Source organism: Chlorocebus sabaeus, chromosome 15, assembly GCF_047675955.1.
Source record: "Chlorocebus sabaeus isolate Y175 chromosome 15, mChlSab1.0.hap1, whole genome shotgun sequence".
NCBI lineage: Eukaryota > Metazoa > Chordata > Mammalia > Primates > Cercopithecidae > Chlorocebus > Chlorocebus sabaeus.
The window spans coordinates 91,665,463-91,689,670 of NC_132918.1; the positions used below are offsets into that span (position 1 = coordinate 91,665,463).

The 24,208-nt window shown below is 43.6% G+C and overlaps 1 protein-coding gene across 2 annotated transcripts in view; it reads left to right on the forward strand.

Annotated features, from left to right (window-relative positions):
- The window catches only part of RNF168 (ring finger protein 168), a 37,032-nt gene extending 17,154 nt beyond the window's left edge, over positions 1-19,878 (forward strand). Inside the window, exons 4-7 of one of the 2 annotated variants that reach the window (XR_012095634.1) lie at positions 4,412-4,533; positions 13,690-13,771; positions 16,234-18,550; positions 18,627-19,878. Coding sequence is in view for 1 of the 2 variants with exons in the window: in XM_008009658.3 (XP_008007849.2) it covers positions 4,412-4,533; positions 13,690-13,771; positions 16,234-17,187 (1,158 nt within the window). In the remaining variant the exon portion in view is untranslated. Of the gene's footprint in view, positions 1-4,411; positions 4,534-13,689; positions 13,772-16,233 lie in introns of both variants that reach the window. The other variant, XM_008009658.3, reaches the window with a different exon arrangement.
- The last annotated feature ends 4,330 nt before the right edge of the window (positions 19,879-24,208 follow it).

Genomic DNA, 24,208 nt, shown 5'->3' on the forward strand with positions numbered 1-24,208 from the left:
GACCTCGTGATCCGCCCGTCTCGGCCTCCCAAAGTGCTGGGATTACAGGCTTGAGCCACCGCGCCCGGCCTGACTGTGGTTTTCAAAGAACAGAAGAGATGGCGTTGCCATAACTAGAAGCTATTGATGACATTTTTGCTTAACTTAAAGTAAAATTGTTTTGCATGTTGTTACATGTTTGCTCTAATCCAGGTTTTGGGGTTTCTGGTTTTCTGAGACAGGTCTTGCTCTGTCACGTAGGTTGGAGTGCAGTGGCATAATCACGACTCACTGCAGCCTGGACCACCGGGCTCCGGTGACCCTTCCAGCCTCCCACGTAGCTGGGACTACAGGCTTGCACCACCATGTCTAGCTGATTTTTTATGGAGACACGGTTTTGCCATGTTTCCCAAACTGATGTCAAGCTCCTGGGCTCAAGCCATTCACCTGCCTCAGCCTCCCAAAATGCTGGGTTTATGGCGTGAGTCACTGCAGATTGTTTAAAAACTTTTTTATATGTAGGAAAGCTATTCAGTGAAGAATGAAAGCTTCCTTTTAAACCTACTTTCACCTCTCCACTCCCGTTCCTCTTCCATTTATATCAGTCTCTTTCCCCAAAGGTAACCACTATTAACAGTTTCTTACAACTTTTTTCTTGCCAGGGTGCAATGGCTCAGGCCTATAATCCCAGTACTTTGGGAAGCTGAGGCGAGAGGATCGCTCGAGCCCAGGAGTTTGAGACCAGCCTGGGCAACAAAGTGAGACTCTGTTTCTACAGAAAAATTAAGTAATTAGCCAAGTGTGGTGGTACGTGCCTGTAGCTCCACCTACTGGGAGAGGCTGAGGCGGGAGGATCCCTTGAGCCCAGGAGTTTGAGGTTACAGTGAGCTGATCTCGCCACTGCACTTCAACCTGGAAGAACGTCTCAGAAAAAAAAAAGCTTTTTTTCTTTGTTCATCTAAAAAGGATTCTATAAAAAGCAATCACACTGTTTTGCTGCGTACGTTTTTTCCATTTGATACATCTTAGAGATTTTTCATATTACTACATGTAGTCAATCTAATTCTTTTAAAGAGTAGAACAATATTCCATTTTATGGATATAAATCACATTTTGAAAGTAAAGCACATTAAATTTTTAGATAATGTATTAAACTTGGATGTTATGCTTCCTGTAGTTAAATTGCTGCCTGTAAAACAATGAATTAAAGGGCGTGTGATAAAACACATACTTTAAGATCAGAGGGTACAGTGGAGCCTAGTGGTTTGAACGAACCTGGGAGAGCAACCTGGGAGTGCTGTTGACATACGAACTCTCCTATTTACTCCAAATCTATTAAATCAGAGTCTCTAGGGATGGGACCTAGGGAATTCTATCTTCAGAGGCATCTAGGGAAGTGTGAAACATTCAAGTTTGAGAGCCTCTGAAAACAATTCCTCAGCTTTCAAATAACAGATATCTTAACATACACTTACCATTGAATCATGGGAAATACAATAGGACTATTGTCTATTGTATTTATTCTATTGTATTGTTTTTTGAGACAGGTCTTACTCTGGGAAATACAGTACAATAGAATAAAATATATATGTGTTTTATATATATACATATATATGCATATATATATTTATATATGTGTATATAAATATACATACACATATATATACATTTATTTATATATGTGTGTGTATACACATATATTTATATATATATACACACACACACACTTACCAAAATGAGTATACTCAGAATTGGGAATTTTTTTCTTTTTTGAGCAGCATACCATTTATGTTTTGTTTTTTTTTTTTTTTTTGAGACGGAGTCTTGCTCTGTGCCCCAGGCTGGAGTGCAGTGGCGCGATCTCGGCTCACTGCAAGCTCCGCCCCCCCGGGTTTACGCCATTCTCCTGCCTCAGCCTCCCGAGTAACTGGGACTACAGGTGCAGCATACCATTTATAATAATATACCCGGCCGGGCACAGTGGCTCAAGCCTGTAATCCCAGCACTTTGGGAGGCCGAGACGGGTGGATCACGAGGTCAGGAGATCGAGACCATCCTGGCTAACACGGTGAAACTCCGCCTCTACTAAAAAATACAAAAAACTAGCCAGGCGAGGTGGCGGGCGCCTGTAGTCCCAGCTACTCGGGAGGCCGAGGCAGGAGAATGGCGTAAACCCGGGAGGTGGAGCTTGCAGTGAGCTGAGATCTGGCCACTGCACTCCAGCCTGGGTGACAGAGCGAGACTCCGTCTCAAAAAAATATATATATATATCTCTCTCCAAATTTTGGGTTATATGCACCTTTTTATGTGTCTTTTGAGTAGAATCACTTTAGAAAGATACACAATCAGGAAACTAAATAAAAGTCATTGACCAATGGAATAATAATTGGAATAGGGAAGAAATATATCTAGTTTTCCCGTGGTATTATAAGAGTAGATTTACTGATATTGTAGAATAATTTTTTAACTTATTTTTTATGAGTAGATTTATTGATATTGTAGAATAATTTCTTTTTAACTAATTTTTTTTGAGACAGCCTCTCACTCTGTCACCCAGGCTGGAGTGCAGTGGTGCAGCCTCAGCTCCCGGTTCAAGCAATTCTCCTGCCTCAGCCTCCTGAGTATCTGGCATAACAGGCACCACCACACCCTGTTGATTTTTGTATTTTTAGTGGAGACGGGGTTTCACCATGTTGGCCAGGCTGGTCTTGAACTCCTGGCCTCATGTGATCCACCCACTTCGGCCTCCCAAAGTGTTGGGATTACAGGCATGAACCACCATACCCAGCCTAGAATAATTTTCTATTTATTTATGAAAGTTTGGTGGTTTAAGGCCAAATATTCATCATCACCATATATGAACTTTTCCATTAGGGTAGTAAGAAACTTATGAGACTGGTACAGCAAGTAAATATTTATGATTTTTATTAATATGCCCTTAAAGTCCAGAACTAAAATATTATTACATAGAACTCTTCTTTCGGGTATATCCACAACTCTTTGAATATGTCCATATAGATAAAAGTAATTATGTAAAATTATTTATTAGAAAAATCAACAGGCTGGGCGCAGTGGCTCAGACCTACAATCCCAACACTTTGGAAGGCTGAGGTGGGGGAATCACTTGCTTCCAATAGTTGGAGACCAGCCGGGGCAACATAGTGAGACTTCATCTCTACAAAACATTTTTTAAAAAGTAGCTGGGCATGGTGGCACATGCCTGTGTCCTAGCTACTCGAGAAGCTAAGATGGGAGGATTGTCTGAGCCCAGGAAGTTGAGGCTGCAGTGAGCTATGATCACTCCACTGCACTCCAGCCTGGATGACAGAGTAAGACTGTCTCAAAACAAAACAAAAAACCCCACCTAGCCAAGCATAGTGGCTCATGCCTGTAGTCCTAGCTACGTGGGAGGTGAAGGCAGGAGGATCACTTGAACATGGGAGGTCAAGGTTGCAAGGAGCCGTGATTGCTGCACTGCGCTCTAGCCTCGGCAGCAGAGTGAGACTCTGTCTTAAAAAAAAAAAAAAAAAAAAAATGGCCTGGCATGGTGGCTCACGCCTATAATCCCAGCACTTTGGGAGGCCGAGGCGGGTGGATCACAAGGTCAGGAGATCGAGACCATCCTGGCTAACACGGTAAAGCCCCGTCTCTACTAAAAAAAATACAAAAAATTAGCTGGGCATGGTGGCGGCGCTTGTAGTCCCAGCTACTCGGGAGGCTGAGGCAGGAGAATGGCGTGAACCTGGGAGGCAGAGCTTGCAGTGAGCTGAGATCCGGCCACTGCGCTCCAGCCTGGGCGACAGAGCGAGACTCCGTCTCAAAAAAGAAAAGAAAGGAAAGAAGCCGGGCGCGGTGGCTCAAGCCTGTAATCCCAGCACTTTGGGAGGCCGAGACAGGCGGATCACGAGGTCAGGAGATCGAGACCATCCTGGCTAACCCGGTGAAACCCCGTCTCTACAAAAAAATACAAAAAACTAGCCGGGCGAGGTGGCGGGCGCCTGTAGTCCCAGCTACTCGGGAGGCTGAGGCAGGAGAATGGCGTAAACCCGGGAGGCGGAGCTTGCAGTGAGCTGAGATCGCGCCACTGCACTCCAGCCTGGGCGACAGAGCGAGACTCTGTCTCAAAAAAAAAAAAAAAAAAAAGAAAGGAAAGAAAAATCAACAGGAGTTATCAGCTAATGGGATTAGTTTTATGCCTTATTTTGTGCTTGATGATGTACACTAAAAATGTAATTAATTTAGAACAACTTGGATGAACATAGTTTATTCTGATTTTTGCATGGCCAGTATTCTTCAAGGGATGTATAGAATTTAAATGTAACTATAATTTCTGAAAAATGTTGTTTATATTTCTGAGTTAATCAAATTAATAGCTTATTTTATCATAAAGTTCTCTCTCATAATGTCTGTTATGCTTTTTCTATTGTTGAAGAACAATTTCTGTGAGGGAAGTATCTCGGCTTCTCCCTTGAATTCCAGAAAATCTGATCCAGTTACACCCAAGTCTGAAAAGAAAAGTAAGAACAAACAAAGAAACACTGGAAATATTCAGAAGTAAGTGAGCGTGGCTATGAATTATTTATTGACCTCCTACTATATGCCAGCGTTTTCTGTTCATATAGACTACTGATTCTCAAAGTTGGTCCATGAACTTTGTATGAAGATAGTCTGAGGTTGAGGTAGAGTGAAAAGGGGAGAGCTACTCACACAGCTTCCTCGTGGCTAGCATGAAGAGAGAGGTGAAATGTGGCAGGCTTTTCACTCAGCCAGTTGTTGTGCAGATTTATACTTTATCTTACTGGCTCAGGATATCCACTTTTCTCAAAGTGAACCGTCGGATTCCTCTTCCTCTTGGTTTAAATTCAGATGAATAAAACTGGTCCCTGATAGGCTTATCTTCATTGAAGGAGTTTACAATTTGTCTTCGTATTTCTTCTCTGTTACACCGAATGCATAAGCCAGGTCGTCCCGGGTGGCGAGACTGAGCTTCACCACAGCACCCTCCAGGGTCAGGCATGAGCCAGGTCATCCCGGGTGGCGAGACTGAGCTTCACCACAGCACCCTCCAGGGTCAGGCATGAGCCAGGTCGTCCCGGGTGGCGAGACTGAGCTTCACCACAGCACCCTCCAGGGTCAGGTACTCGGTGGTGTTGGCGGCTTTGTGCAAACATCAGCTTCCCCGTGTGATTCATAGTTGGAAAAGTTTAAAAACCACCATGTAGACTTGAAAAGCATGTAAGGACTTCTGGTTTAACTGAGGAAGTATGTGCAGGTAACTCACCGCCTTCCAAGATTTGTTGGAATTTTGGATTTGGGGTAGGAGGAAGCTTAGGAGAAGGGAATGTTAAATGAGGGAGGTACTATTAAAAAAAAAAAAGTGATAATATCAGGGTCGCCAGTTCTCATGATGTGCAAAGTGAAAATGAAGAGAAAACCACTAAAATGCAGAGAGGTATTTCATATGGATACAATATTCTGCTTAAGGCTGTATAACTCATGAATCTTTATGTATCTAAATATATACTTTGAAATACTTGAAAATAAAAAATTACCAGAAATACAAGAAAAAACTAAGGATTTAAAAGCAAAAATTGAGAAACTGACGGATTAAAGTTGTAACAATATTTAAAACAGATAAAGTCTGTTTCCTAGAATATATGAAAACTCTTCTAACTCAACAACAGAAGACAAATAATTAAAAACTGGACAAAGGGACTTGAGTAGATGTTTTTCCCATGATGTACAAATGGCCAATAAGTACACGAAGATATGTTTAACATCATTAGTTATTAGGGAAATGCATATCAAAACCACGGTGAGATAGCATTTCATACCCATTAGAATGTCTATAATCCACAAAAAGGGAAAAGAGTAAGTGTGGACAAAGATGTGGAGAAACTGGAATCCTTGCGCATTGCTTGGTAGGAATGTAAAGTGGTGTCGTGGCTGCAGAAAGCAGTTGGTGATTCCTCAAAAAGTTAAACAGAATTAGCACATGACCCAGCAATTCCACTCCTAGATATGTACCCAAAAGAACTGAAAGCAGATATTCAAACAAATGCTAGTACATGAATATTTGTGTCAACATTATTCAAATAACCAAAAGGTAGAACAACCCAAATGTCCATTAACAAATGCATGGGTAAACAAAATGTGGCGTTCCATTTTATGTGAATCCCACCGCAATTCAAAAGTTTAAAAATGAATAACAGGGGCCAGGTGTGGTGGCTCACGCCTGTAATCGCAGCACTTTGGGAGGCCGAGGCGGGTGGATCATGAGGTCAGGAGATCGACATCCTGGCTAACACAGTGAAACCCCGTCTCTACTAAAAATACAAAAAAAAAAAAATTAGCCGGGCATGGTGGCGGGCGCCTGTAGTCCCAGCTACTCGGGAGGCTGAGGCAGGAGAATGGCATGAACCCGGGAGGCGGAGCTTGCAGTGAGTTGAGATCCGGCCACTGCACTCCAGCCTGGGCGACAGAGCGAGACTCCGTCTCAAAAAAAAAAAAAAAAAGAATAATAGGATTATATAGTTTTAAAATTAAGAAAAATTTCTAAACAACTTGTTGATTGAAGAGTAAATTTTGTTGGAAATACAGAACTGAAAATATGCGTGAAAACTGGTATGTGGCTACAGTAGTATTTAGAAGGCTTTACATGCCATATCAGAAAAGAAGAAAGGGCAGCCAGGTGTTGTGGCACGTACCTGTAGTCCCAGCTACTTGGGAGGCTGAGGCAGGAGGATTGCTTAAGCCCAGGGAATTTGACTTTGGGACCAGCTTGGACAACATAGCAAGATCCTGTATCTTTAAAAAAAAAAAAAAGAAAGAAAGAAGCCGGGCACAGTACCTCATGCCTATAATCCCAGCACTTTGGGAGGCTGAGGTCTGAGGTGGTAGGATTGCTTGACGCCAGGAGTTCAAGACCAGACTGGGCAACATAGTAAGACACCGTCTCTACACAAAATTAAAAAATTAGCCAAACGCAGTGGCACATGCCTATAACCCCAGCCACTTGGGAGGCTGAGGTGGGAGAATTGCTTGAGCCCAGGAGGTCGAAGCTGCAGTGAGCTAGGATCATGTCTCAAAAAAGAGAACAGCAGCTGAAAATGTGTTTAAAAAGACAATTCCAGGAATACATTGCTGGTTTAATGGTAGAAAATGAATCAATGCAAGTTATTCCATTAGCTGTATGAATATGAAATACATGAGATGATAATTCTTTTTTTTTTTTTTTTTGAGACAGAGTCTTGCTCTGTCGCCCAGGCTGGAGTGCAGTGGCACAGTCTTGGCTCACTGCAAGCTCTGCCTCCCGGGTTCACGCCATTCTCCTGCCTCAGCCTCCCGTGTAGCTGGGACTATAGACGCCTGCCACCGCACCCGGCTAATTTTTTGTATTTTTAGTAGAGATGGGGTTTCACCGTGTTAGCCAGGATGGTCTCGATCTCCTGACCTCGTGATCCTCCCGTCTCGGCCTCCCAAAGTGCTGGGATTACAGGCGTGAGCCACCGCGCCCGGCCGAGATGATAATTCTTAATGAAGTGGTAACGGAAACTTTCTTAACCTGTTGAAGGATATCTACCAAAATCTTCCATCACATATCATACTTAATAGTGGAACATGGAAATTATTTCCTTCTTTTTTTTTTTTTTGAGACAGAGTCTTGCGTGCTCTATCACCCAGGCTGGAGTGCAGTGGTGTGATCATGGCCCACTGCAACCTCAAACTCCTGGGTACAAGCGATCCTCCTGCCTGGGCCTCCCAAAGTGCCTGGATTACAGGAGTGAACCACCACGCCCAGCCATTCCCCTTTTAAGGTCAGGAAAACACAAAGGTGGCCTGCTACTCTCCACCTGTTTTCAGACTCATGTTAAGAGATTTTAGTCTGCACAGTAACACAATAAAAGGAGATAAAACATACGAGTCTGGAAAGGAGGGGAAAAGCAGCTATCATTCTTCAGAGGCGGTGTAACCATCTATGTAGAAAACCCAAAAAGTCAGAGGTGCATTTTTAGAATGAAGAGTTTAGCAAGGTTGCCAGATATAAAATCTATACAAAAAGTCAGTTGTAAAATGTAACTTTAAAAATACTCTGTCGATAGTAGTATCAGAAAATAAAAGTACTTAGAAATAAATGTATTAAAATCTGAGCCAAGCATGATGGCTCATGCCTGTAATCCCAGCACTTCGGGAGACTGGGCGAGAGGATTGCTTGGGCCCAGGAGTTCAAGACGAACCTGGGCACCAGAGGGAGACCCCATCTCTTAAAAAATTTTTAAAAATTAACCAGGCATGATGACACACCTGTCATCCCAGCTACTCAGACGGCTGAGGCAGGAGATCACTTGAGCCTGGGAGGTTGTGGCTGTAGTGAGCTATGATTTTACCACTGCACTCCAGCCTGGGCAACAGACAAGACCATGTCTCAAAAAACTAAAAATCTGTAAGACCCATGGAGAACATTGTACTATATTAAATATACAATATTCATGGGTTAGAAGATGATGCCTAATACTACAAAATGGTTGGATCTCCTCAAACTGATCGATAGAGTTAGTGCAATTCGAGTCAGAATTCCAACTTTTCAAATTTTCTTTTTTTTTTTTTTGAGACAGAATCTCGCTCAGAATCATACAGTGCTAATCAGTAAAGTGTTTAGAGATGCAAAAGTGTGGTAAATCTGTTTTAAAAAGTAAGATATAAGAAACTCGGGATAGTGTGAGGTGGGAGATGAGGAGGCCCCATAGGAGACTTTAGAGCCAATGATTTCTTTTCCCTTCAACCATGTAATAAGCATATAGGCTTTCGTGGTGATCGAAATGTTTAAATTTTTTAGAAGAACAACATGTTTTTTGTTTTGTTTTGTTTTGTTTTGTTTTTAATGGACCACAGAGCAGCAAACACATATTTTAAAGTACACCAGTCTTCAGCACCATAAGACAGGGTAAAAAAGAAAAAGTAAAACAGTTTAAATTTAAAAAGACGGTGCACCAATCCTAAGTATAGTTTCTGGTGAATTTTTGTGTATGTATAAACCACCCTCCAGATGAAGACAGGGAATATTTACAAAGCTTTGCTCGTGCCCTTTCCCTTTCCAGTCAGTGTCCCCCTCCCCATCCGTGCTGTACTGTGATTCTTACATATGTTATATGACTGTTCTCTCATAAACTATTTGTTTTCATAAGGCAGACTTGGAAAGATCTTAACACATTAGTGAAAAAAGCAAATCACGGGCTGGGTGCAGTAGCTCACGCATGTAATCCTAGCACTTTGGGAGACTGAGGCAGGCGGATCACTTGAGGTCAGGAGTTCAAAACCAGCCTGGCCAACATGGTAAAACCCCGTCTCTACTAAAAATACAAAAAAATTAGCCAGGCGTGGTGGCGGGCACCTGTAATCCCAGCTACTGGGGAGGCTGAGCCAGGAGAATTGCTTGAGCCCAGGAGGCGGAGGTTGCATGAGCCAAAGTCACACCACTGCACTCCATCCCGGGCGACGGAGCGAGCCTCCATCTCAAAAAAAAAAGAGTGAGGCTGGGTGTGCTGGCTCATACGTGCAATCCCAGCACTTCGGGAGGCCAAGGCAGGTGGATCACTTGAGCCCAGGAGTTTGAGACCAGCCTGGGCAACATGTGGAAACCCTGCCTCTACAAAAAATAACAAGAATTAGCCGGGCGTGGCATGCCTGTGGTCTCAGCTGTTTGGGAGGCTGAGGTGGCAGGATCACTTGAGCCTGGGAGGTCAAGGCTGCAGTGAACTGTGATGGTGCTACCATACTTACGCCTTGGTGACAGAGCGAGACCCTGCCTTACAGGTGCGGTGGCTCACGCCTGTAATCGCAGCTCTTTGGGAGGTCGAGGCAGGTGGATCACCTGAGGTCAGGAGTTCAAGACCAGCCTGGCCAACATGGCGAAACCCCATCTCTACTAAAAATACAAAAATTAGCCAGGCATGGTGGCGAGTGCCGGTAATCCCAGCTACTCAGGAGGCTGAGGCAGAGAGAATTGCTTAAAACCCAGTGAGCTGAGATTGCACCACTGCACTCTAGCCTGGGCAATAGAGTGAGACTCTGTCTCAAAAAATAAATAAATAAAACAATGGCCAGGTGCGGTGGCTCATGCCTGTAATCGCAACACTTTGGGGAGCCTAGGTGGGTGGATCACCTGAGGTCAGGAGTTCGAGACCAGCCTGTCTCTACTAAAAATACAAAAATTCGCTGGTGGTGCATGCCTATAATCCCACCTACTTGGGAGGCTGAGGCAGGAGAGTTGCTTAAACCCAGGAGGCGCATGCCATTGTACTTCAGCCTGGGCGACAGAGCGAGACTGTGTCCCCCCAAAAATAAAATAAATAAAAAAGATAGTGTGTATTTCATAGAAGTCATATTTTTTAAAAAATTGATTACATATGTTAAAAGGAAAACCTTACACAAATTAACAGTTTAATTGAGCAAAGGACAATTAACAAATTGGGCAGCCTCTCGAGCCACAGTAGGCTTAGAGAGACTCCAGTGGGGCCACATGTTGCAGGAAGGTTTACGGACAGAAAAAGGAAAGTGATACACGGAAAGCAGAAGTGAGGTGCAGAAACAGCCGGAGTGGTTACAGCTTGGCATTGGCCTAATTTGAACAGTTGATCCCCTTTGGCCAAAACTTGGTGACTGGCACAAGAGTATGTTACAGGCTGTTCACACCTCCATTTAGGCTGTAGTTCACTATGTACAGAGAAACCTTTGGGCTGAACCTAAAATATGTAAGGAGGCAGCTTTAGGTGAAACTTAATATAAAACGTAAAAGGAAGCAAATGGAAATGGATCCCAAAAATTCAGATTCAAGGTAAAAAGAAAAAAAAAAGTTCTTAAAACATGGGAAGAGAAAGGGCTGATGACATGTATTTCCCATATTTCTGTTTTAAGAGACAGGGTCTTACTGTCACCCAGGCCGTAGTGGCAAGAAAATAGCTCACTGCAGCCTCAAACTCTTGGGCTCAAGCGATCCTCCCACCTCAGCTTCTGGAGTAGCTGTACTATAGGCACACACCATTATGCCCAGCTAATTTTTCTTTTTAATTTTTTGTAGAGATGGGTCTTGCTGTGTTGTCCAGTTTTCAGACTCCTAGCCTCAAACAATCCTCCCACCTCAGCCTCCCAAAGTGTTAGCATTACAGGCATGAACCACCACGGCCAGTTCTGCTAATTTTTTAGGATGAGCATGTATTCATACATAACTTGGTTATTATAAATAAGGAATATCCAAGAGAGTTAATGAATGTTCAGTGATTCTATTGGATAAGTAACAACATTTTGTTTTTTGCTTATGAACTTCAAAACAACAATTAGAACAGTGATACTTTGGTACTAGTATACTCGGTAACTAGTGGTCCAGCATCAGCATTGGCAGAAGGAATCAATTCTTCTGCCTTGAGAAACTAAATGAGACCAAGCTTCTTTTCAACTGAGAATTTGGTTCTTGTTCTTCAAAGTTTACAGAGTAAATATATAGATTGATATAACTAAATACATGGGTTACATACTCTTGTTTGCCTGCAAGGAATATTCATTTATATGAATAATTGAATTGAATAAATGAATGTTCTTTATATGAGATCTTTGTTTAGGTTTTATTGTTCCATATGCTACTTGTTGGTGTTTTTGACACCGTGTAACTTATGGATTTGTGTATTATTTATAGTCACTGATTTTTTCTTTAATTCTAAAAGTAATAGCTAGCTGCTCTTTGAAAATCACCCAAATTACCACCAATTAGAGACAACCAACATTTTGGGAAATTTCTGCCATTTTTAAACATAGTTATGTGAGTGTTTTCATATTTTACAGTTTTTAAACTATACCTACCATCTTGTAGCCTACCTTTTCTATTCCCCTATTCCCCCTTCTTTTATAACATTTTCCATTATATTAAAAACTTAATGTTTTCAGAGGCAAACAGCCTGTTATATTGAAGATTCTTAGAAATGTAAAGATATGACCAGGTGTGGTGGCTCACGCCTGTAATCCCAGCACTTTGGGAGGCCGAGGTGGGTGGATCACCTGAGGTCAGGAGATCGAGACCATCCTGGCCTACACGGTGAAACCCCGTCTCTACTAGAAATACAAAAATTAGCCGGGCGCGATAGTGGGCGCCTGTAGTCCCAGCTACTCAGGAGGCTGAGGCAGGAGAATCGCGTGAACCCGGGAGGCGGAGGTTGCAGTGAGCCGAGATCACACCACGACACTCCAGCCTAGCGACAGAGCGAGACTCCGTCTCAAAAAAAAAAAAAAAAAAAAAAAAGATATGTGTTTCTTTTTTTTTTTTTTTTTTTGAGGCGGAATCTCGCTCTGTGGCCCAGGCTGGAGCGCGGTGGCCGGATCTCAGCTCACTGCAAGCTCCGCCTTCCGGGTTCACGCCATTCTCCTGCCTCAGCCTCCTGAGTAGCTGGGACTACAGGTGCCCACTACCGCGCCCGGCTAGTTTTTTGTATTTTTAGTAGAGATGGGGTTTCACCGTGGTCTCGATCTCCTGACCTTGTGATCCGCCCGCCTCGGCCTCCCAAAGTGCTGGGATTACAGGCATGAGCCACCGCGCCTGGCCAAAGGTATGTGTTTCTAAGAAGAGAGTTGAGGGCCAGGCACAGTGGCTCAAGCATGTTATCCCAGCACTTTTGGAGGCTGAAGCAGGCGGATCACCTGAGGTCAGGACTCTGAGACCAGCTTGGCCAATGTGGTGAAACCCAGTCTCTACTAAAAATACAAAAATTAGCTGGTCATGCTAGCACACGCCTGTAATCCCAGCTACCTGGGAGGCTGAGGCAGGAGAATCACTTGAACCTGGGAGGCGGAAGTTGCAGTGAGCTGAGATTGCACCACTGCACTCCAGCCTGGGTGGCAGAGCGAGACTCCATCTCAGAAAAAAAAAAAGAAGACAGTTGATATAAAAGTGTACATGATGACATCTCTATACCAGAATAGTAAGGAATTTAACTGTGGGCTTTTTCCCAATAGTAGAGATTTAAAATGTAGTGAACAGACAACATTTCTGGCGTAAAGAAGAAGTTATCATATCCTTTCTCCTGGCATGAAGCATCATTTTCATTACTTTTGTGAAGACTGTAGAGCCTTGCATTGTTTTGATGCTATCTGCCTTTTTCAGTTTTTTTCAAGAATTAAGAAATATTTACACCAGACGCAGTGGCTCACGGCTGTAATCCCAGCACTTTGGGAGGCCGAGGCGGACAATCACCTGAGGGTCAGGAGTTCGAGACTAGCCTGACCAACGTGGTGAAACCCCGTCACTACTAAAAATACAAAAATTAGCCAGCCATGGTGACGTGTGCCTCTAATCCCTGCTACTCAGGAGGCTGAGGCAGGAAAATCACTTAAACCTGGGAGGCGGAGGTTGCGGTGTGCTGAGATCGTGCCACTGCACTCCAGCCTGGGTGACAGAGGGAGACGCCATCTCAAAAAAAAAGAGAAAAGAAGTATTTAGATTTGACTTTTACTTCCTCTTCTGTTTTTCACTAAAATATCAATACTCAACCATTTAAGTTTTGTCCTGGCATTAGACCAAAATACCTGAAGCGTGGAAATGAAATACACTCTGATAAATCAGTCAAGCAGCAAACCAGACAACCTTCAGTATAAATAGCTTTATTATGTTGGGTACATACCATCTGCCTTTCAAAGCATTCAAACTTTAGTAAACTTTTCTTTCAGGTATTTGGCACCTAAATCTCCGTTTGGGTCAGCCTCACACTCTGAAGCTGTACAAGAAGTCAGGAAAAACTCCGTATCTAAGGTATGTTGATACTGAAGATGTTCTGAGTTTTGCTAGTTTATTAATGGTATAGATTACTGATATCCATAGTTTTTCTACCTTTTAGCAAAAGCCACTATAGTTAATCAGACACCCTTTCTGAGTCCTCTTAGGTTCACCTAGAGAAAAAGCACTTTTTCTCTAAAGGAAACTACAATTTTTAAAATAAACATACTATAAAAAGCAAATCTACCTTAAAAAGCAAAGTTTTTTTCAAATGGGCTAGAGAGTAAATAATTTCGCCTTTGCAGTTAGTATGGTCTGTGTCATCGCTTCTCAGCTATGCTGGTGTAGTGTGAAAGCATCTACAGATAATATGTAAACACATTAGCTTGAATGCATTCCAGTAAAACTGTTTACAAAAACAGGAGGCTGGATTTGGTCCATGAGCCATAGACTACTGATCCTTGACCTACGTGATCCAGACTCACAAAACTGAATAACTCATACCTGGCACCAGCTTCACTTAGAATATTACAAGATGGAGCCAGAACGCAGTGGCTCGCGCCCGTAATCCCAGCATTTTAGGAGACTCAGGCAGGTGGGTCACCTGAGGTTGGGAGTTCAAGACCAGCGTGACCAATATGGAGAAACCCCGTCTCTACTAAAAATACAAAATTAGCCAGGCATGGTGGTGCATTCCTGTAATCCCAGCTACTCAGGAAGCTGAGGCAGGAGAAATGCTTGAACCCAGGAAGTGGAGGTTGCAGTGAGCCAAGATCGTGCTATTGCATTCCAGCCTGGGCAATGAGCAAAACTCCGTTTCAAAAAAAAAAGAATATTACAAGATGGGAGGCTAAGCACAGTGGCTCATGCCTGTAATCCCAACACTTTGGGAGGCTGAGGTGGGTGGAAAGTTGGGAGTTTGAGACCAGCCTGGCCCATGTGGTGAAATCCCATCTCTACTAAAAATACAAAAAAAAAAAAAAAAAATTAGCCAGGTGTGACGCATACCTGTAGTCCCTGCTACTCAGCAGGCTGAGGTAGGAGTATCGCTTGAACCCGGGAGGCGGAGGCTGCAGTGAGCCGAGATCGTGCCATTGCATGCCAGCCTGGCTGACAGAGCGAGACTCTACCTCAGAAAAAAAAAAAAGAAGAATATTACAAGATGAGGAAAAGTGTGCTAGTAAGGCAGCATCAGGCATCTGTGTTCAGCAGGAGGCCTCAGCAGCAGAGCTCCAAGGTGACAGCCTGGAAGAAGGCCACACAAGTGAGTGTATTAATACTTGGAGGCCGCGTACCCTGTAAGGGTCAATTATTCCTTCTAACAGTGGCTGTAGCTTCCGGGGTCTTGGTAAGAAACACACCCAGTCAAGTTACTTATACAAGTAACTCATAGAAGTCCCAAGCTTTGTCTTCCAAACACTAAGTGGTTTTTTTTTTTTTTAGCTTGTTTGTTTTGTTTTGTTTTGTTTTTTGAGAGAATCTCTCGCCCAGGCTGGAGTGCGGTGCATGCCCAGTGCATCCTCAGCTTCCCCAGCAGCCAGGACTACAGGTGCCGCCCCCACACCCGGCTTATTTCTGTATTTTTAGTAGAGACGAGGTTTCATCATGTTGGCCAGGCTGGTCTCAAACTCCTGACCTCAGGTGAGCTGCCCGCCTCGGCCTCCCGAAGTGGTGGGATTACAGGCGTGAGCCACCGTGCCCGGCCATGTTACAGATATCTTTAAATATCATTTATACATATCTCTACGTTGATATTAGACTGCAGTTACGCCTTGTGGCAAAACAGAGAGTGGGTGTACTACCTCAGGGATGACACAGATAATTAGATATTATGAGTTACTAGACTGGCTGGTAGATCTTATTATTTAGTGGATTAATGCACATTATTACATCACTTTTTTTAAACCTTTTAATGATTGTGTTACAATATAAATTGTTCCTTTTGTAAAGCTACTATATATCTTAATTTTTTAGTTAAAAACATTATTCTCAGAAGTGGTCTGTAAGCTTCACCTAAATGCCAAAAGGAGGGTCCACAGTACAGAAAAGGGTTAAAAACCCCTGTGCTGGCGGACCTTTGTGAGGTGAAAGGAGGTCAGGTCCTGATACCAGCTATTGGCCATATTTGGAATCTAGTCTATGGGTTTTAATCTGTAGGTTTTCATGGGAGTGAAAATGAAGTAATAGCTTAATCGAAATTTGCCCATGAAATAAAAATTCTATTAAGAATAAATATACACCTACTTGGGAGACTGAGGCAGGAGAATCACTTGAACCTGGTAGGTGGAGGTTGCAGTGAGCTGAGATCGTGCCACTGCACTCCAGCCTGGGCAACAGAGCAAGACTCTGTCTGGAAAAAAAAGAAAAGAAAGAAATATCCCTTATTAGTAATAATAGTGCATAGTGACAGTTCCGCTCTAGTATCGGTGTAATTAGACTTACATCTCACGATTTGATATTTTCCCCTAGGTCACTCAGTCTTTTTCTGTTTTCTGCAGGACATTGACAGTAGTGATATGAAAAGCCCAACAGGGCAAGACACAGAAATGGAAGATATGCCGACACTTTCTCCACAGATACCCCTTGGAACTGGAGAACAAGGTGCAGATTCTTCAGCAGAGTCCCCTATGCCATGGTTATGTTCCTGTGGTGCCGAATGGTACCACGAAGGAAACGTCAAAACAAGAGCAGGCAATCATGATAAAGAGTTCTGTGTCTTAAGTCACGAGGGACCTAAAACCAGAGTTCCCGACCCTAAAGAAGCTGCAGTCACGCCTTGTGGCAGAACGGAGAGTGGGTGTGCCCCCCCATCAGGGGTGACCCAGACAAATGGAGACAACACAGGTGAGGCAGAAAACGAAGAGCTGGGCCTACTGATCAGTAAGGATATTTCCAAAAGAAAAAACCAAGAATCTTCCTTTGAAGCAGTCGAGGATCCGTACTTTCCTGCAAAAAGAAGAAAAACGTCTCCCGAATGTTCCCCAGATCAAGAGGAAACAGAAATAAACTTTACCCAGAAACTGATAGATCTGGAGCATCTGCTGTTTGAGAGACATAAACAAGAAGAACAGGACAGGTTGTTGGCGTTACAACTTCAGAAGGAGGTGGATAAAGAGCAGATGGTGCCAAACCGACAGAAAGGATCCCCAGATGGGTATCACCTCCGCGCTCCGTCCTCCCCTCCAGACAGAGTGCCAAATGGACAGAGGAAGAATCCCAAAGACAGGAACTCCAAAAGGCAAACTCATACAGAGCATCCAAAACCGCAGAGAGGCTCCAGGGACGAAAACAGGCACCTGTCTTTAAAGATGCAGTTGAAGCATTCAGTGAATGGAAGAAAGATGCCAAATTCTTCTAGAGATCAGTGTAATGTATCCAAAAGTGCTCATTCCCTACAGCCTAGCATTTCACAGAAAAGTATTTTTCAGATGTTTCAGAGGTCCACAAAGTAATGCCTGGTAAAGGGAGTGCTTTGTGATCTAGTAAAGCTGGAGTGTGAAGCTCTTTTCTATCATGGAATCTTTATCCACATGTTACTCATGCTGCTCTCGGGGCACACGCATTGTCCTTAATAAAGGTCTGTGTGGTGGTGAGGGCTGCATAGACACATGTGCTTCTGCACAGCTCAGCGGTAAGCGGGGGTCCCCTGTCATTTCCTTAATAATGGATATGTATTAAGTTTTACAATTCTTATAGATAGCTTAAGCTTTGGCCAACTCCAGGAAGTCTCCAAGTGCCACTGTCTTTCCAAAAAATGCATGTTTTATGGCCTTTGCTCACCTTTTCGTCATGACTGGTAATCAAAGCAATATTGTACTATTCTAAGTAATTAAGGAACCCATTCAGGTTTAAAATGTATTTTCTTGCTATTGTCCCATGTTTTATAGAGTACTCAAAAGGTATTTTCCTAAAGTAATCTAATTTCCATCTCCAGTTTAATTTAGTTTTCGGCATTGTAGCATTTCCTTTGGTGTTTTTTTTGTTTTGTTTTGTTTTGTTTGACGGAGTTTCAAAATTTGGATTCATCTTCATATGTGGGAAATCCCAGATATTTCTCTTTTTATTTCCTTTTTTTTTTTTCTTTTTTTTCTTTTTTCTTTTGAGATAGAGTCTTGCTCTGTGGCCCAGGCTGGAGTGCAGTGGCGTGATCTCAGCTTACTGCAACCTCTGCCTCCCGGGTTCAAGTGATTTGCCTATCTCAACCTCCCGAGTAGCTGGGATCACAGGCATGTGCCACCCTGCCCAGCTTTTTTTTTTTTTTTTTTTTTGTATTTTTGTATTTTTAGTAGAGATGGGATTTCACCATGTTGGCCAGGCTGGTCTTGAACTCCTGACCTTAGGTGATCCGCCTGCTTCAGCCTCCCAGAGTGCTGGGATTATAGGCATGAGCCACCACGCCTGGCCTGTTTCCTTTGGTTTAAAGTGGATTCGAATCAGTGTTAAATCAGAAAATCACGGTTTTTGGGAATTAGTTGCCAGAAAGGAAACTGGACTACGCAGAAGGAGTTAAGAGCTGGGATGAGGCTGGATGGGGTGACTGACAGTCTGGATCATTGAACCTGATTGGGTGGGCAGAGTCTGGTCCGGATGAGGATGAGGCTGGATGGGGTGACTGGCAGTCCGGATCATTGAAACTGGGTAGTCAGAGTCTGGTCCGGATGAGGATGAGGCTGGATGGGGTGACCGACAGTCCGGATCATTGAAACTGATTGGGTGGGCAGAGTCTGGTCCGGATGAGGATGAGGCTGGATGGGGGGACTGACAGTCTGGATCATTGAAACTGGGTAGTCAGAGTCTGGTCCGGATGAGGATGAGGCTGGGGCTGGATGGGGGCACTGACAGTCGGATCATTGAAACTGGGTAGTCAGAGTCTGGTCCGGATGAGGATGAGGCTGGATGGGGGGACCGACAGTCCGGATCATTGAAACTGATTGGGTGGGCAGAGTCTGGTCCGGATGAGGATGAGGCTGGATGGGGGGACTGACAGTCGGATCATTGAAACTGGTCCAGAATGGCGCAGCAGGGGCCGTTTGGCAGAGCATCCTCTTCCCCGTCCTTTGTGAAAGAACACAGGAAACATTGGGGTTTTGTAGCTTTTCACCCCCTACTATCAGGCATCAAAATCAAAATTAGCTACTAAATTGTGTGAATTTTTGGAAACCTGCTTTTCTATTCATCTGCTATTCCAGAGAAAAATGGGAGTGTATTACAGCAGAGTTACCTCACAGTATCTTGTGTTGTGGAGCCTGAAACAACCATGTGTTTTCTTACATGTTCGTGTTGATACTCCCTTTATTTGAGTTTATGAACAGAAATAGAAAGTATGGTGCTTGGGTTTTGCCCTTTCTTAACTCGTGACAGTTAAATCAGAAGACACTAATTTCATTTTGTGAAATTTAGCTCAGAGATGATTGATCTTTTGTTTCATTAACGTGAACAACGATTAGTAAAACAACAGCTTTAACAGCATTTCTGCTGATATCTCGTAATCTATTCTTTAATGTGAAAATACAATAAAATGTCCTAGAGCTAATTCTAGCTTAAATTTGCTGATATTTCTGTATGTCATTAGGTTTTTTTCCCCTAAGTTTGGTAATAGAAATTTTGTTAATCTTTGCATACTTGATGGCATCTATATCAATGTTGATTGGGTAATTATAAATTCTGTGCTAATTTAAAACTTCATTTGCCTCTTAAGGTGATTGCCCTCTGAGTAATGATTGTAGTTAAATGAAGTGTAGTTTGCAACTATTACTATCACATTGGTTGTTAAGTAAAAATAAACCCAATTTGGCTAAGACAGACCAAGATCGATCTTCTCATCAAATCAATATTTCTCTAAGAGCAATTTCACTTTAAGTTTTAGGGTGGACATTCTTGGAATGCCTCAAATTAAAAGTTATCTATTTAATCTTTCTGGAATAGTCTGTGACCAAAAAGGAGGGTGTGGTATATTTAGGTGTAAATATATCACATACATGGTATGATATATTTAGTATTTATATATTCAGCTAATTCTCTGTGAAGAAGTCTTCCTGACTAAAATTGGTTTCAAAATAAACTAATTTCTCTGTTAGTATTTCTACTGTGCCTACCATGTATGACTTTTTGTTAGAAACTAATAAATGCATCAGTCACTAGCATGTACTGGTTCTTTTTCCTCTCATTTTTGTGGAAAGGATATGCAAACGTTGAATTTCTCAGGGAGTACTAAGGCTGTGCAGAGGCTGAGAATCTGAAAAATAAAATATTAAAAATAAAAATGGATTATTATGTGTATTTTACCATAACTTAAAAATATATAAAAATCAGCTACATAAAAATTAAAAGTTCTGCATAACAAAAACTACCATCAAGGGAAATTGGAAGCTGTGGCAAACTTGGGAAGAAATAGTTGCAATTCATCACAAAGAGCTAATTTCCTTTATGTAAAGTATCTGCCAGTTCATTAAGAAAAGACCGATATGCCGGGCGCGGTGGCTCAAGCCTGTAATCCCAGCACTTTGGGAGGCCGAGACGGGCGGATCACGAGGTCAGGAGATCGAAACCATCCTGGCTAACACAGTGAAACCCCGTCTCTACTAAAAAATACAAAAACCTAGCCGGGCGAGGTGGCGGGCGCCTGTAGTCCCAGCTACTCGGGAGGCTGAGGCAGGAGAATGGCGTAAACCCGGGAGGCGGAGCTTGCAGTGAGCTGAGATCCGGCCACTGCACTCCAGCCTGGGCGACAGAGCCAGACTCTGTCTCAAAAAAAAAAAAAAAAAAAAAAAAGAAAAGACCGATAACTCGGCCGGGCACGGTGGCTCACGCCTGTAATCCCAGCACTTTGGGAGGCCGAGGTGGGGAGATCACCTGAGGTCAGGAGTTCAAGACCAGCCTGGCCAACATGGTGAAATCCTGTCTCTACTAAAAATACAAAAATTAGCTGGGCGTGGTGGCGCATGCCTGTAATCCCAGCTACTCGGGAGGCTGAGGCACGAGAATTGCTTGAACCTGGGAGGCGGAGGTTGCAGTGAGCCAAGATCGTGCCACTGCATTCCAGCCTGGGCCACAGAGCGAGACTCCATCTCAAAAAGAAAAAAAAAAAAGAAAAAGTCCTCAATAGGAAAACTAGAAATGCTTATGTTCCCAAGAAACATCATTCACAAGAAAGTAACTATAACTGGTTCTTAAATATTAGGTGAAAAGATGCATAATATTACACGAATACTCATAAGTTTGTTCATCCTTAAGATTAGCGAAGATAAGCCAGTTTTTTGTTTTTAATCTTGGCAAGAGTGCGAGGAACTAGGCATTCTTATACATTGCTTGGTATGAATAGATCATTGAAAATCCCTGTGGAGGTAAGTTTGACAATTCTAGGAATTTCTTATTTATTTATTTATTTATTTATTTATTTATTTATTTATTTTGAGACGGAGTCTCACTCTGTCGCCCAGGAGGTAAGTTTGACAATTCTAGGAATTTCTTATTTATTTATTTATTTATTTATTTATTTATTTATTTATTTTGAGACGGAGTCTCACTCTGTCGCCCAGGCTGGAGTGCTGTGGCCAGATCTCGGCTCACTGCAAGCTCCGCCTCCCGGGTTCACACCATTCTCCTGCCTCAGCCTCCCGAGTAGCTGGGACTACAGGCGCCCGCCACCTCGCCCGGCTAATTTTTTGTATTTTTTTTTAGTAGAGACGGGGTTTCACCGTGTTAGCCAGGATGGTCTCGATCTCCTGACCTCGTGATCCGCCCGTCTCGGCCTCCCGAAGTGCTGGGATTACAGGCTTGAGCCACCGCGCCCGGCCAGACAATTCTAGGAATTTCTTAAGGCTGTCTTCACATGTATGCCAAATGACATGTACAAGAAATTTTTGGCTGGGCATGGTTGCTCATGCCTGTCTCAAAAAAAGTAAAAATAAGCCGGGCATGGTGACATGTGCCTCAAAAAAAAAAAAGGTCGGAAGGCCGGGCACAGTGGCTCATGCCTTGTAATCCCAACAACTTTGGGAGGCTGAGGTGGGCGGATCAACTGAGGTCAGGAGTTCCAGACCAGCCTGGCCAACATGGAGAAATCCCATCTCTACTAAAAGTACAAAAATTAGGTGGGTGTGGTGGTGGGTGCCTGTAGTCCCAGCTACTTGGGAGGCTGAGGCACGAAAATCACTTGAACCCAGGAGGTGGAGGTTGCAGTGAGCCGAGAGATATGCCACTGCACTCCAGCCTGGGCAACAGAGCAAGACTCCATCTCAAAAAAAAAAAAAAAAAAAAAGTCTTCATAGGAAGTCTGTGATGTTGTTTTACATAACTCCAACCCACCCCCAAAGTCAGGGTAAATACCCAGAAAACACCTTAAGAAAGCAGTAAGCGGCTGGACTTGGTGGCTCCTGCCTGTAATCCTAACACTTTGCGAGGCTGAGGTGGGCAGGTCACTTGAGGTCAGGAATTCAAGACCAGGCTGGCCAACATGGTGAAACCCCGTCTCTCCTGGAAAAAAAAAAAAAAAAAAAGGCCAAGTGTGTTGCCAGGGCCTGTGGTCCCAGCTGCTGGGAAGGCTGAGGCCGGAGAATCGCTTGAACCCAGGAGGCGGAAGTTGCAGTGAGCCAAGATCGCTCCACTGCACTCCAGCCTGGGCGACAGGGCAAGACTGCGTCTCAAAAAAAAAAAACCTTTAAGTGTTCTTAAGATATTGCAAGATAAAGGAAGCTTATAAATCTCAATCTGCACCACTGTAAATGGCCCTTTTTGGTCTTTTAAGTTTTAAAAATTATAATTCAGGAAAGCTTTTTCAGCATTAAGAGAAAATGGGGGCTGGGCATGGTGGCTTAGGACTGTAATCCCAGCACTTTGGGAAACTGAGGCAGACGGATCGCTTGAGCCCAGGAGTTCGAGACCAGCCTGGGCAACATGGTGAAACCTCATCTCTACAAAAAGCAGAAAAATTAACCAGTTGTGGTGGTGCGTGCCTGTGGTCCCAGCTGCTCAAGAGGCTGAGGTCGGAGGGTCACTTGAGTCCCGGAGCTCAAGGCTTCAGTGAACCAAGATTGCACCACTGCACTCCAGCCTGGGTCATAGAGCAAAACCCTGTCTCGAAAAAGATTTTGTTTTCGTTTTTTCTTTTTCTTTTTCTTTTCTTTCTTTTTTTTTTTTTTTTTTTTTTTTGAGATAGTGTTTCGTTCTGTCTCTCTGGCCCCCCCAAAATTTTAAAAGCAAAAATGTAGGGCCGGGCGCGGCAGCTCACGCCTGTAATCTCAGAACTTTGGGAGGCTGAGGCGGGCGGATCACCTAAGGTCAGGAGCTTGAGACCGGCCTGGCCAACATGGTGAAATCCTGTCACTACTAAAAATTCAAAAAAATCAGCTGGGCGTGGTGGCGGACGCCTGTAATCCCAGCTGCTCAGGAGGCTGAGGCAGGAGAATCACTTGAACCCAGGAGGTGGAGGTTGCAGTGTGCCCAGATTGTGACACTGCACTCCAGACTGGGCGACAGAGCAAGACACTGTCAAAAAAAAAAAAAACAGGGTAAAAGAAGCCAGGTGCGGTGGCTTATGCCTGTAATCCCAGCACTTTGAGAGACTGCTGTGGGCAAATTGCTAGAGCTCAGGAGTTCGAGACCAGCCTGAGCAACATGGTGACACCCCCTTCTCTACAAAAAACTCCAAGTGTGGAGGCGCCTGTGGTCCCAGCTACACGGGAGGCTGAGGTGGAGGATCACTTGAGCCTGGGAGGCGGAGATTATAGTGAGCTGAGATTCAAAGATTGTACCACTGCACACCAGCCTGGGTGACAGTGAGACCCTGCCTCAAAAAAAAAAGATAAATGGAAGGAAGGGAGGGAGGGAGGGAAAGAAGGAAGGAAAGAAGAAAAAAAGGATGGAAGGAAGGAAGAAAAGGAAAAAAAAGGAAGGAAAAGAAAAAAAGGATGGAAGGAAGGAAAGAGAAGAAAAAAGGAAGGAAAGAAAAAAGGAAGGATGGAAGGAGAAAAAAAGGAAAGGAAAGAAAAGAAAAAGGAAGAAAGGAAAATAGCATTGTGAGGAATTTTTGACCTATTTAGCTTTAGTGAACTGTTTTAAAAATATTTGAAGGCCGGGCACAGTGGCTCAAGCCTGTAATCCCAGCACTTTGGGAGGCCGAGGCGGGCGGATCATGAGGTCAGGAGATCGAGACCATCCTGGCTAACACAGTGAAACCCCGTCTCTACTCAAAAGAATAAAAAAAACTAGCTGGGTGAGGTGGCGGGCGCCTGTAGTCCCAGCTACTCGGGAGGCTGAGGCAGGAGAATGACGTGAACCCAGGAGGCGGAGCTTCCAGTGATCCCAGATCATGCCACTGCACTCCAGCCTGGGCGACAGAGCGAGACTCCGTCTCAAAAAAAAAAAAAAAAAAAAAAAGCGAAACTTATTCAGATTGGATGGTAGCACACTTAGAATCCTGTGAACAATGGGATAAGCCAGATAAAAATATAAAATTACCTACTTAAAAGCATT